This window comes from Suncus etruscus, chromosome X (assembly GCF_024139225.1).
Source record: "Suncus etruscus isolate mSunEtr1 chromosome X, mSunEtr1.pri.cur, whole genome shotgun sequence".
NCBI lineage: Eukaryota > Metazoa > Chordata > Mammalia > Eulipotyphla > Soricidae > Suncus > Suncus etruscus.
In genome coordinates, this window is record NC_064868.1 from 65,724,409 (window position 1) to 65,738,121 (window position 13,713).

Sequence of the window (13,713 nt, forward strand, 5' to 3'; positions counted from 1 at the left end):
AAAAGAAAGCCTGTCTCGAGTACAGGTGTGGGTAGGGTTGGGAGTAGGTAGATCTGGGAAATTGGTGGTGGGAGTCCTGGACTGGTGAAGGGGGTGTTCTTTACATGACTGTAATCATACAACTTCAATTATATTTGTAATCATTGTGTTTAAATAAAGATAATTAAATTTAAAAAATGTAAATATGTACCTGGAATATTACTGTGAACGATATGTAAGCCACTACAATTAAAATAAAAACTATTTTAAAAATAAACAATAAAAATCAAGGGTCTGTGGAAGGCGAGGGGCTTTTTGGCTGGAACTGATGCTGAGACATTGGACTTCAGTCTTGTCCACCGAATAAAGCTAATAAAAAAAAAGAAAATATTTTACCCTATTCCATGTCTTTCAAAGATATACTGTTATTCATGTTATTAGTAGTGATGACATGCAGGAATATAGATACATAATAATGATACAAAGAAACAATATTCACCAAATTACTTAAAATATTATCATCGGGCCGGGAGAGATAGCACAGCGGCGTTTGCCTTGCAAGCAGCCGATCCAGGACCAAAGGTGGTTGGTTCGAATCCCGGTGTCCCATATGGTCCCCTGTGCCTGCCAGGAGCTATTTCTGAGCAGACAGCCAGGAGTAACCCCTGAGCACTGCCGGGTGTGACCCAAAAACAAAAACAAAAAAAAAAAAACCAGAAAAAAAATATTATCATCTCAGTTCCTCTCAGGCTGACCAAACCTCCAGGAGGGGAGACCAAGCCAAATTTAATTGCAAATGTTACCCTCTGTAGGTCTCAGATGGGTACACCTACAACCCTCTATGTCCCTCATGTGACAATGCAACAGAAAAAAGAGAGCTCCCCTGCAAGACCTAGATGAAATTCAAGTGTTACTCCCACTTTCCCAATACAGGAGGATTCCATCAAAAAAATACCATCAGAGTGTAGAGGTGTCTTTCTAGTAGAACCTGGTGCTTGATCTTAAACCCAACCTAGGGCTGATTATATTCCTGATTCTACTAGTGACAGCCCAAAGAGGTCTACATCTCCAAGCATGACTCAAACTCCAGAACTTCCAATGATAGCTGGTCAACATCTCTTCAGGCTCAAGAGTCTGAAAAGTCCTTCCTACTATTGAATACGGTCAGAATCCAGAAGATCAATGCCTTGTGATCATTCATCTTATCAAGGGCTGAATATAAATTCACTTGCCCATTTCAAAAAGGCTGTGTTTCTTGCAAACCCAGTTCTTCATATTGTAAGAAATACTTAACTCACTGATTTGCGGGCTAGATATTTTGTGGCTAGATATTTCAACAGTGGTTTGAGTATGCCTGAGCCCTTTCCAGTACTTGCATTGGAGAATGTGGTATAGTGATGAGGCCAAGGCCAAACTACACACCTGGGTAGATCTGACAGGAGACTGTCCAGGGTCCCAATGATGTATAACATATTGATAGGGGAGAGAGAATATGAGAAAACCAAAAACCAATTTACCCTGTCTAGGACCAGTCTAACACATGTCTGAGAGAGAGCACTGGGTGCATAGGAGAGGATTAATGTGAACGCAGAATTCAAGAGCAGCTAGACAAAAATCTTCCAGAGGGTGACAGAGCTTTATGCCCAATTTTTTTTTGTTTTTTTTTGGGCCACACCCGGCAGTGCTCAGGGGTTACTCCTGGCTGTCTGCTCAGAAATAGCTCCTGGCAGGCACAGGGGACCATATGGGACACCGGAATTCGAACCAACCACGTTAGGTCCTGGATCGGCTGCTTGCAAGGCAAACACCGCTGTGCTATCTCTCCGGGCCCTTTATGCCCAATTTTAAATTAACAGATGCAATATGAAGGCAAGCTAGAGTAAGAGGTCCAGCAACATCTGATAAGGAAGGTAGCCTTTGAAAATACCAACGAGGACTGCCAAACAATTTTGTGTCCCATTAGAGGTAGAGAAGATGGTAGGGGTATCTGAAAGCATGCAGAAACATGGTTCCATTTCACATCAGGCACATGTAAATACCACTGAGGCCTACACAGTACAGAGGCAGGATTGAGGACCAGGCCATCCTCCAAGAGAATATAGAGCCCTACCCAAACCTGTATATTTTTTTTTTTTTGGTTTTTCGGGCCACACCCGTTTGGTGCTCAGGGGTTACTCCTGGCTAAGCGCTCAGAAATTGCCCCTGGCTTGGGGGGACCATATGGGACGCCGGGGGATCGAACCGCTGTCCTTCCTTGGCTAGCGCTTGCAAGGCAGACACCTTACCTCCAGCGCTACCTCCCCGGCCCCAAACCTGTATTTTTTGGAGGGGGGGCCACATCCGGTGACGCTTAGGGGTTACTCCAGGCTATGTGCATAGAAATTGCTTCTGGGTGGCCGGAGAGATAGCATGGAGTTAAGGCGTTTGCCTTTCATGCAGGTCACTGGATCGAATCCCGCCATCCCATATGGTCCCCCAAGCCTGCCAGGAGCAATTTCTTACCCAAAAAAAAATTAAAAAGGGACCGGAGATATAGCATAGAGGTAAAGTGTTTGCCTTGCATGCAGAAGGTCATTGGTTCAAATCCCGGCACCCCATATGGCCCCCGAGCCTGCCAGGAGCGATTTCTGAGCATTTAGCCAGGAGTAACCCCTGAGCGCTTCTGGGTGTGACCCAAAAACAAAAAACAAAACAAACCAAAAAAAACTAAAATCATTTGTTCCTTGTTATTACAATATTTTTCTGTCATAGGTATTCTGAATACCATCAAAACTGACCATGGTCCAGCCTACATTAATGAAACTTTTCAATCATTTTGCAAAGAATGGCTAATCAAACATATCACTGTTATCCCCTATGACCTCAAGGACAGATCATTGTTGAATGTGCTCATAGAAATCTCAAAATTCAATTATTAAAAAACAGAAAAAGGAGGTTGCCTCTGCTTGACTTCCTATCCTAAACATTATTTTTCTTTACACTTTTTAAATTTACCTCAAAGAGAACCCCATATAGCTGATGAAAGACACTTTCAAGAAGATGTAAAGGCTCATCAAACAATTCATCTGGGTCAAAACTGATAAAAATTGGGTAGCAGGCAACTTAAACATTCGAGGGAAAGGCTCTGCTTTTATTTCTACAGAGGAGAGTTCCAAAAAGAAACTGGGTTCCGGGGCCGGGCGGTGGCGCAAGAGGTAAGGTGCCTGCCTTGCCTGAGCTAGCCTTGGACGGACCGTGGTTCGATCCCCTGGTGTCCCATATGGTCCCCCAAGCCAGGAGCAACTTAGGGGTGTTTTTTTGTTGTTTGTTTTTTGTCTAACGTTAACAACTCTCCTACCCTTAGGTCACCTTTAAAGTAAGATTTTGTTCAAAGCAATCCCTTGATGTTTCAAATTTAAATAGCTTCTCTTTGTTCTAAACCTCTTATCTACAATATGTTGCTATTTTTACTGTTCATAAGCAGTTTCCTTTTCTTTTCTGGTTCCTAGGCAATGAAGCACCAACCGCCTTCCCATTAGGAGTAAAAGAACTGCTGCTTGCAACCAGTTCACCACCTACTTGAATCAGCTTCTTCAATTGGGATACTGGTTCTTTTGACCTACAGAAGGCCATTGACTTTCTGATTGCCCTGTGCCAATAGATTACATCATCAGCTGAAATCCTTCAGATATCACTTACTTGAAACTTGATCAGCAGTGTAAAATAATACTTGGATACTGTTATTTATACCTACTCCCCCAAGTTTTTCCCTAGAGAAAGGGGAGGGGATATCAGTAAAGAGACTCTTATGTCCCCTGGTCAGCTAAAAGTGGGATACTGTCGCCTCAAAAGGTGAATATGTCAGTTACCAGGCAGCTACCCCCTTGTAAATGCCGCTAGAGAGCAGTTGGCCCAGGAGTATATAAAGCCATATAAAAAGCCAATTTCATCACTGAAATTCTATGGGCTGCTTCCCCTGATAGATTGCTTCTGCTGAATGGTTGGTACAAAACTGCTGGAGAAACTGTTTGCCAGATTCCCTGCTTTTGTTGCTTTTTGCTGCTGTTCCTACTGTTTCTGTGCTGACACGTTCAAACTTAAAACATGATCTAAAAACCCATATATAGAAATATCCGGGCCGGGCGGTGGCGCTAAAGGTAAGGTGCCTGCCTTGCCTGCGCTAGCCTCGGACGGACCGCGGTTCGATCCCCCAGTGTCCCATATGGTCCCCCAAGCCAGGAGCGACTTCTGAGCGCATAGCCAGGAGTAACCCCTGAGCGTCACAGGGTGTGGCCCAAAAACCAAAAAAAAAAAAAAAAAAAAAAAGAAATATCCCCTAACACAAAATGATAGCTTTTAACTACTCCATGAAAGAGTAGATAATACTGACTGAATCAAATATTAATAAACATGTTTTTTCATAGAAACATGCACAGTTATGCAAATAAAGCTTAATTTTATGTCAGGAATAACAACAGATCAGTATCAACTAATGATAGAGGTCTAAAAATTCATGGGAGTAAAAGTTATGTGAATGGCTTTCTTTCTCAAAGTATATTAATTTAACTTAATAGCTTGCCAAAATGTCTTAACTTATAACTTATTCTTTCTTTCTTTTTTTTGGGGGGGGCCACACCCGGCAGCGCTCAGGGGTTACTCCTGGCTATCTGCTCAGAAATAATTCCTGGCAGGCACAGGGGACCATATGGGACACCAGGATTCAAACCAACCACGTTAGGTCCTGGATCGGCTGCTTGCAAGGCAAATACCGCTGTGCTATCTCTCTGGCTCCAACTTTTAACTTATTCTAACCTCAGTTGACCATTAATGGATAAACTGCAACTACAAGGCAAAATTATAGAAAGCAAAACCATATATATGGAAACAATTATAACCCCTCCTGGAAAAAATGATATTTATATACTGATGATTTATACCATTTATTAATAAACTTTAGTGAGACCATAAAGAATTGAATAGTCACTTAAGTACAAATTTCAAAAATATTTTTATCCCTGAACACAGAGTCAGAAATAAGCCCTGTGTACGGTGGGCCAAACACACAAGAAAGAATTAAATTAAATTAAATTAAATTAAATGTACTAAACTCTATTTTTTCACTATTTCTGTGCTAATGGAATGATGAACAAATACATTATAGTCTCATTCTTTAAATTGGATTCTCATTTCAAATACAAGATTTGAATTTAACTGGTTTCCAATAAGCATTCTTAAATGAAAGAATTTACTCATTAAAAACTTAATGTTGGGGCCAGAGCATAGTAGTAGGGCATTTGCCTTATACGTGGCCAAACTGGGGGGACCCAAACGAACCTGGGTTCGATTCCCAGCATTCCATATGGTACCCCCATGCCTGCTATGATTTATTCCTGAGTGCACAGCCACCGGGAGTGGCTCAAAAACAAACAAAAAAACCCAACAACTTAATGTTAAAGATTTCTATCGAAGACATAAGCTATCATAGTGGGTAAGAAATTGGGGACACTAGTGAAGAAAAGGTCACACTGGTGGGATTTGTGTTTGAACAATTAGTGCTTGAAATGTATGGGTAAGCTGGTAAAGCACAGTGTTTAAATAACTAGATGGATGGATGGATGAGTGAATGAATGAATGAATACCAAAAAGGACTTCTAGGGGCCAGAAGTAAAGTACTTGCCTTGTACACAGCCAACCCAGGTTTTATTCTCAATATAAGGTCCAAGGAGCATCACTAGATATGATGCCTGAACACAGCAGCCAGGTATGGACCAAAAAAACAAAAACAAATAAATAAAAATCTAAAAAGAATACTAGACATCTTTAATCAAATCAGTATGTTCCATCTCAAAAATGGTAAAACCTTCCAAGTTCATACTACAATCAACTGTTTGTAGGATCGTTCAGTGACAGAATGTTTCGAATACATAGTACAATCTACTATTTTACCTTTAAGAAGTTCTGTAAGCTTTGAAAGTTTCAAAACAAGCAACATAGTTTCACAGGTTGAAGATTTACGTGATGAGGCACTTACCTTCCAAGTGGCCAAACAACAATTGATTTTAAGCACTCTATTTGGCCTTCCAAACATAGGGAGGAGAAACACTGAGTAGCCACTAAAAAGCCTCTGAGAATCACTGGGTGTGGCTCAAAAACCACATCCTCCAAAGAGGCTGTTTCAGAAAAATCAAAATACTATATACAAAACACACTTTTTTCATTTTGTTTTAATTTTTTGCACAATAGGCTTTAAAATCATTACAAATAAGATAACCATAAATGCATGACTTCTGCATACAAAAATCAAAGATGATACTAAAAGATCAAAATACTTAATCATTGATGAAAATATTTTAGAGAGGAGATGAACAAGTATCCTTTAAATCTAGTATGAGTATATAATTCAGAAATAAGTTATTTTTAAAAAAATTGGTGTCTCCTCAATTGTGAGATATAAGAAATTGTGAAATATAAGATATATTGTCCAGAGACAATAAAGATGAGGACAAGGAGGATCAGTCCATGGTAGGAAGCTTGCCACAAACAGTGGAGCAGAACAGTTAGAGTAGAGAAGGGACCAACACTACGACAATAATAGTTGAAACTGATCACTCTGGACAAGAATTGGGTGCTGAAAAAAAAAGACATATGCATGGTACCCATTCATTAATAATAGTACAAACCACATAACTAAATGAAAAAAGGAGAGGAAAAAGTGTCTGCTCCAGAGGCAGGCAGGGGTTAAGGAGTAGGAAAACTGGGGACATTGGTGATGAGAAATGTGAACTGGTTAAAGGAAGTGTACATTGTAAAAGTGAAACTCAATCATGAACAACTTTGTAGCCAGTGTTTAAAGTAATTAAAGAATAGATGTCCAACATTAAGTTAAAATCAGATTTATAAAGTTATTTAAATAAGGAAGTCCAAAGATAAGATGGCAGAATAGGAAGAAACAGATGCTTCAGAAAATAAAGAAAAAATATCCTGTTCATCCACCGAGTACCAAAAGATAATAATGGCCAGCCATTTCTCAGGTAGTTCAGTCCTGGATGATATATTTAGAGTATTCTCAGAAAGAGGGGAGGGCCATATTCTCCTTTCTACACAAACTACAGCAGTCAAATGCTATTCCTTACACCCTCCAATAGAAATGTCCCAGCATGCCAATTAAAATCAAATGCAAGAGCCACCTCTATATAAAGCTGAAAACTCTGGGTTTTTCCTTGTGAAATAAAATTGGACCAAGTCCCCTGCATTCACTCTGCCACTAGAAAATTCAGGAACCCACTGCCATCTTCCTAGCAGAAAAATCAGACCAGATCCTCTACCAAGGTACTAAAGAAAATAATGACCTTCAATGCCTCTCAAGTAGACTGGTTAAGGTTGATACATCTGCGGAATTCTCAGAAAGAAGTTGGGAGTAGATTTCCCTTTCTGCATGAACTACAGTAGCCCAACATCACACTATACATCCTCCTACAGAAACAGCCAAGCTCAGCAATTTAACCTCATCAAATTGCTAAACTATCAAATTTATTTCAGATCAAAGACTATAAAGACACCTCAATAGAATCAACCATTATCCAATAGACACTGACTGACACCACATCATTTCAAATTGACCTTTGTTGATCTAAGGTTTTTGGGTTTTTTGTTTTGTTTTGTTTTGTTTTGTTTTGTTTTTTTGGTTTTTGGTTTTTGGGTCACACCGGCAGTGCTCAGGGGTTATTCCTGGCTGTGTGCTCAGAAATCACTCCTGGCAAGCTCGAGGAACCATATGGGATGCCGGGATTCAAACCACAGTCCTTCTGCATGCAAGGCAAACACCTTACCTCCATGCTATCTCTCCGGCCCCTGATCTAAGTTTTTATCATTCCATTTGCTTTTGTGTTGTGACAAGAAATATGAAATAAATTTGTTTGAGATGGGAGATTGGGGAAATTGGTTATGGGAGATCCTAATGGCAGTGGGATTAGTTTTTGAATAGCTAATGCCTGAAATAAGTGTATTATGAACACTATGGTAAATTAGTGTTATAATAAAACTCGGGAAAAATAAAATAAAAATTATTTGGAGAAATAATAAAACACTAATATCAAGCACCTGGAAACAAAAAGAGTAACTTGGCACTAAATAGACCATAAGAGGCCACTGCAATAATGCAGCAGATAAGGCATTTGCATTGTATAGAGCTAACCAGATTTTGATCCCTGTCACTCCATATGGTCCCCTGAGCATAGAACTAGAAGTAAGCCCTGAGCACTGTTCGTTATGGCCCAAAACCCCCCAAAATTTTAGAGACTGGAACAATGGGGACAATGGGTAGTGTATTTAAATTAAATGCCTTGTACCCGGCCTACCCAAGTTTGATCTCCAGCATCCCATATGATTCCCCCAAGCCCACCAGGAGTAATTCCTGAGCACAAAGCCAAGATTAAGCCCTGAGCACCACCAGTTGTGGGCCCCAAAACAAAAGAATACATATATGCCCAAATAGGATCCAAACACCACCAGGAATAATTCTTGAGTACAGAGCCAGGAGTAACCAAGTTCTGTGAGGTGATCAAAGAGAATCGAGTAATGGCTCAATGGGGTGAAGGATATACTCTCAATGCACCCTCAAGCACCACTGGGTGTGGTACCAATAAAAGAAAGAAAAGTCTAACTGTATTATAAACTACCTTGTAACCACGGTGTTTAAATAAAGAAAAAAACAAAGCATCAAAGTTACCATATTTGGTGCTAGAATTAAACATAAAAATGTATGTAATACTTTTACATTAGACATCAGAAACTTTTGGCACAGAGTAGCTAGCACTTAACCAATATGATGTAAGTTTTAGAAAAGTTAGATCTAAAGTCAGCCTTAACTCCATTATTTCAAAATTTTATCTACTACTTGGTCATTCTTCAATTGCTTATCTGTAGACAAGGTATAATCCCAGCACCAAATAAGGGCTCAGGAGCACCCCCAGAAGTGATTCTTGAGTACAGAGTTAGAAATTTGCACGAAAAACAGGTAGGTGTGGTCTACCAACCAAAAATAACTTAAAAATAAAATCCAAAAAATTCTTTACATTTTATAATTATCATTTATTCTGAAAGCAATTTTCTTTTTTTCTTTTTTTGGTTTTTTGGTTTTTGGGCCACACCCGGCGGTGCTCAGAGGTTACTCCTGGCTGTCTGCTCAGAAATAGCTCCTGGCAGGCACGGGGGACCATATGGGACACCGGGATTCGAACCAACCACCTTTGGTCCTGGATCGGCTGCTTGCAAGGCAAACGCTGCTGTGCTATCTCTCCGGGCCCTGAAAGCAATTTTCTTATAGGGCACCCTCCCCTGAAATACTGAGAGGCCAAGGGGCTGTTCTGGCCATACTTTTGTTTTGGTTTGGTCCCTAATTCCATTCTCTGTCCTACAGAGCCGGTTGTCCACTGGTATTACACACAACAGTGTTCAAGATTTCTCTAGGTCCTCACCAGGCAATTCTGAGGGGAGAAGGTGCAATGATGCAATGATGGTGATCAAAACAATGATGGTGACTAAATTCAGGCACTGAGTATGTCAAATATGTATTGCAGCATTTTCAGATATTTTCCTGGTCCCTTAAAATTATTAACTTTAAACATCTGAGCACTTTTTTTAACTTAGGACCATTATTATTTATTAATAAACAGAAGATATCTCTCAAATATAGAGAAAAGATGCCTGTAACAATTCTCGTATTCAGATGTGATTCATTTAAATCTACCAAAACTTTAATGCTCTCAAAAATTCATCAGTTCACATTCAAACATTAAATTGAGGGTGTTGTATTTGTAACATGTCCTATGCATAATGTATTAGTATTCAAAGTTTATTTAAATGTTTCTGAAATTTAGTTAACTGTCTGGTCCTTCAAACTTGTAAGATAATTATGAACAAGTGGACAGAGAGATAGTATAGCAGATAGTGTTGTTGCTTTACATGAGATTGACTTGAGTGAGTCCTAAGCAAATGCCAAGTATGGCTCAAAACAAAATTTAGAAAATATGAATGAGTGGTAGGGCATTTGCCTTTCACATGGCTGACCCGGGACAGACCCGGGTTCAATTCTCAAATCCCATATGGTCCCCAAGCCTGCCAGGAGCGATTTCTGAGTACAGAGCCAGGAGTAACCCCTGAGCGCCAGGTATGGCCCCCAAACCAAAAAAAAAATAAATAAATTAAAACAAATTTTGGGGCCGGAGTGGTGGCACTAGAGGTAAGGCATCTGCCTTGCAAGTACTAGCCTAGGACGAACTGAAGTTCGATCCCCCGGCGTCCCATATGGTACCCCCAGCCAGGAGCGATTTCTGAGCGCAAAGCCAGGAGTAACCCCTGAGCGCCAATGGGGTAGCCCCCAAACAAAAACAAAAATAAAAGTAAAAACAAATTTTAAAAAATGTGAATGGTCTAGTCTTTCTAAGATAGGCAGGACCTCCAAGTTTTTGCAAACTACATGCAGTTTGGTTTGGTTGTTGCTCTTGATACCTATATCTAGAGTGTGTTATGATCTTTTAAGGTTGTACAGTTGGAATCATACCTATTCTCAGGATCGTTGTCGTCATCATCATCATCCACTGTGACAGGCACTGATTTAGATAAGGCTTCATCTCCTTGGGAGAGAAAATGTATATTTAATATTAGCTTTAAATTCTCTGTATAAGTAAAATTTTCTATAATAAAACTGAAAGCAAAACCTTTAATTCTGAACTGTACTTTGGGATCCAAAATACAAGTAACAAGAAATGATAAAGGGAAAATATACCAAGATAGTCTAATAAATACCAATTGTAAAATGATCAATAGTTGAATCTTAAGGTATTTCTAGGTTCTTCCTAAAGCAGAATTTTAAAGTTTGGCCCATCCAATTTGTCATTCAACAGATAAGTACTTTCACTGAAATAGTTTTGCAGTGATCTATTTTAAGTTTAAAAACAACAGGCAATATTAAGGTTTTAAGATTATAAGCAACAGATAATATGAATTCATTATCCTAAAGTAGAACAATGCTTCTTAAAACTTTGACCACTTATGATTCCTTTTTGCCCATAAAAATTGTTTATGACAACAAGATATATAAATATTTAAACATTTACTAAAATAAATCAAAAATTTTTGTTTCACACCTTTAGTTACATAACCTAATATATATATAGTGACCTACAGTTTATGAAGCTAGGCAACACAGTAAATTCTCAATGTTATCATATGTCCTTAACTGTGACTTTAAGGAAAACAAACCAAAAGAAAAATAGGTCTTCAAGCAAAGTTTTGTTAATTTCTCGTGAGTAAAATAATTGGGGTTTTTTGCTTGTTTGTTTGTTTGGTTTTTGGTTTTTGGATCATACCCGGCAGCACTCAGGGGTTACTCCTGGCTCTATCCTCAGAAATCGCCCCTAGCAGAAACGGGGGACCATATGGGATACTGGGATTCGAACCACTGTTCTTCTGCATGAAAGGCAAACGTCTTACCTCCATGCTATCTCTTACAGAATCTTGAGGGTAGAGAAAGAAAAAAATGTGTTCAAGAGAGAACAAAAAGTTCTCCGTGAGAAAAAAGGCCTAAACTTTTGTTTGATGCAATGTATGCTGGGATTGTAGTTTTCTCAACTTTATAATGAATGAGTGAAATGACAAATTATTCAAAGACCTATTGTACAGTAAAAAAATTTATTTGAGGGCCCGGAGAGATAGCACAGCGGTGTTTGCCTTGCAAGCAGCTGATCCAGGACCAAAAGGTGGTTGGTTCGAATCCCGATGTCCCATATGGTCCCCCGTTCTGCCAGGAGCTATTTCTGAGCAGACAGCCAGGAGTAACCCCCTGAGCACCACCAGGTGTGGCCCAAAAACCAAAAAAAAATTTATTTGAAAAGCTACATTTCTGGGAGATTTAGTACAGTAGTAAGGCATATGCTTTAACTTATGCTACAACTCCTAAGTGCTGCAAGGCATGGTTCTAACACTCTCCCTCACCCCAAATAAAAGCTACAATTATTAATCAGAAATATATAAAGTATATAAAAAACCTGAGTTCAATCTCTAGCAACAAAAATTAATAAAAATAAAACTACAATTTAAGGAACGATACAGAGAAGATTAGCATGGCCCCTGCACAAGGATGACACACAAATTCGTAAAGTGTTCCATATTAATAAAAACTACATTGTAGAGCTATTCAAAAGCAAATGAAAGTGAACCCAATCCATCTGACAAACTGGAATGAATTCTCTTGTTTCTTGAAAGCTGTAGAAACTGTTGCTAGAAATAAAGCACAGATCCAATAAATCAACAATATTTCTCTAAAAAAAACTACAATTTAATATTTTGATTCAAATTTGCATATTTCAAGGCTGGGAAGATATAGCTGGAAAGTATAACACTGGCTGGGTTGAACTCCCAAACACAATCAAGAAAGGTCCAAAAAAAGAGAATTGGAAAAATATTATGTATTTAACTATACAAAAAATATCACATCAAAAGCAAAGTTAAATACTGAATTCTAACACTATATATGCTGACATGCTAAGAGAAGTATGCCAATGTTTAGAATTTATTTGAATTATATATATCCAAGATTTCAAGGGCATTACACTAAAAGGGAAGAAGCCAATATCATAAAGTTGCACACTAGGGCTAAAGTGGATAGTACAGCTGGCAGGGCACTTGCTTTGCATGCAACTGAACCCAGTTTGATCCCTGGCATCCCATATGGTCCCATAAACACCATCTGAAGTAATTCCTGAGAGCAGAGACAGAAGTAATCCCTGAGCATGCCCCCTATATTTTTTAAATTTAAAAATTAAAAGCTAAATACTTGATGATTCCATCTCAAAATAACAGAAACAGAGATGAATAAAAGGTTAATAGCTGCCATAGGTTACGAAAGAGAATAAGGGACTAGAGAATTAGTAGAGTAGTTCAGGAGCTTGCTTACATGTGGCTTACTTGGGTTCAATTCCCAATATCCCCGTGCCCTGCCAGGAGTGATACCTGAGTGCAGAACCAGGAATAAGACCTGAGTACAGTTGGGATGGCCCATTTAAAAAAAATTAGAAAAAATTAGAGATTTAAATAAAGGACCAAAACAAGAGAGCTCTATGATAACACAATAGTTTCATATTTTAGGAGTGGTGGTGATTTACAAAGCTATTCTTGAGGGAGCTAGAGAAATAGAACAAAGGTTAAATACTTTCCTACCTTATAACTGCCAGCACTGCCAGTAATGGCACAGAGGCACGAGTTATACCAGTGGTGGCATTGGTCACCACTGGTATATCCCAAAAAGAAAGAAAACTACATGCGATACAATTACACAGAACTATATTTATGTATATACATACATACAAATGAATATGAATATGTACAAAAGTGTTGAAATCTGAGAAAATCATAGAATTTTCAGGTTTGACAATGTACAACAAATATTACCACTAAAGGAAAATGAATGAAGTACTATCAAAAAAAATCCTGTAGGGGCCGGAGTGGTGGTGCAAGTGATAGGGCATTTGCCTTGCACGCAGATAACCTAGGACAGGCAGCAGTTTGATCCCCCGGGGTCCCATATGGTCCCCCAAGCCAGGGACGATTTCTGAGCACATAGGCAGGAGTAACGCCCTGAGTGTCACTGGGTGTGGTCCAAAAAGGCACAAAAAAACCAAACAAACAAAAAATCCTGTAGTGTTTTTCCTATGAATTATCGGTTCCTATGAACCCATAATTATTTCAAAGCAAGTA

General features: G+C 39.1%; 1 protein-coding gene and 1 pseudogene across 1 annotated transcript in view; one reads left to right on the plus strand and one right to left on the minus strand.

Moving 5' to 3' along the window:
• The window catches only part of ATRX (ATRX chromatin remodeler), a 175,668-nt gene that overhangs the window by 81,422 nt on the left and 80,533 nt on the right, over positions 1-13,713 (minus strand). Inside the window, exon 10 of the mRNA XM_049767135.1 lies at positions 10,520-10,592. Coding sequence (XP_049623092.1) covers positions 10,520-10,592 — 73 coding nt within the window. The remainder of the gene's footprint in view (positions 1-10,519; positions 10,593-13,713) is intronic.
• Positions 12,032-12,132, plus strand: LOC126000332 (uncharacterized; annotated as a pseudogene).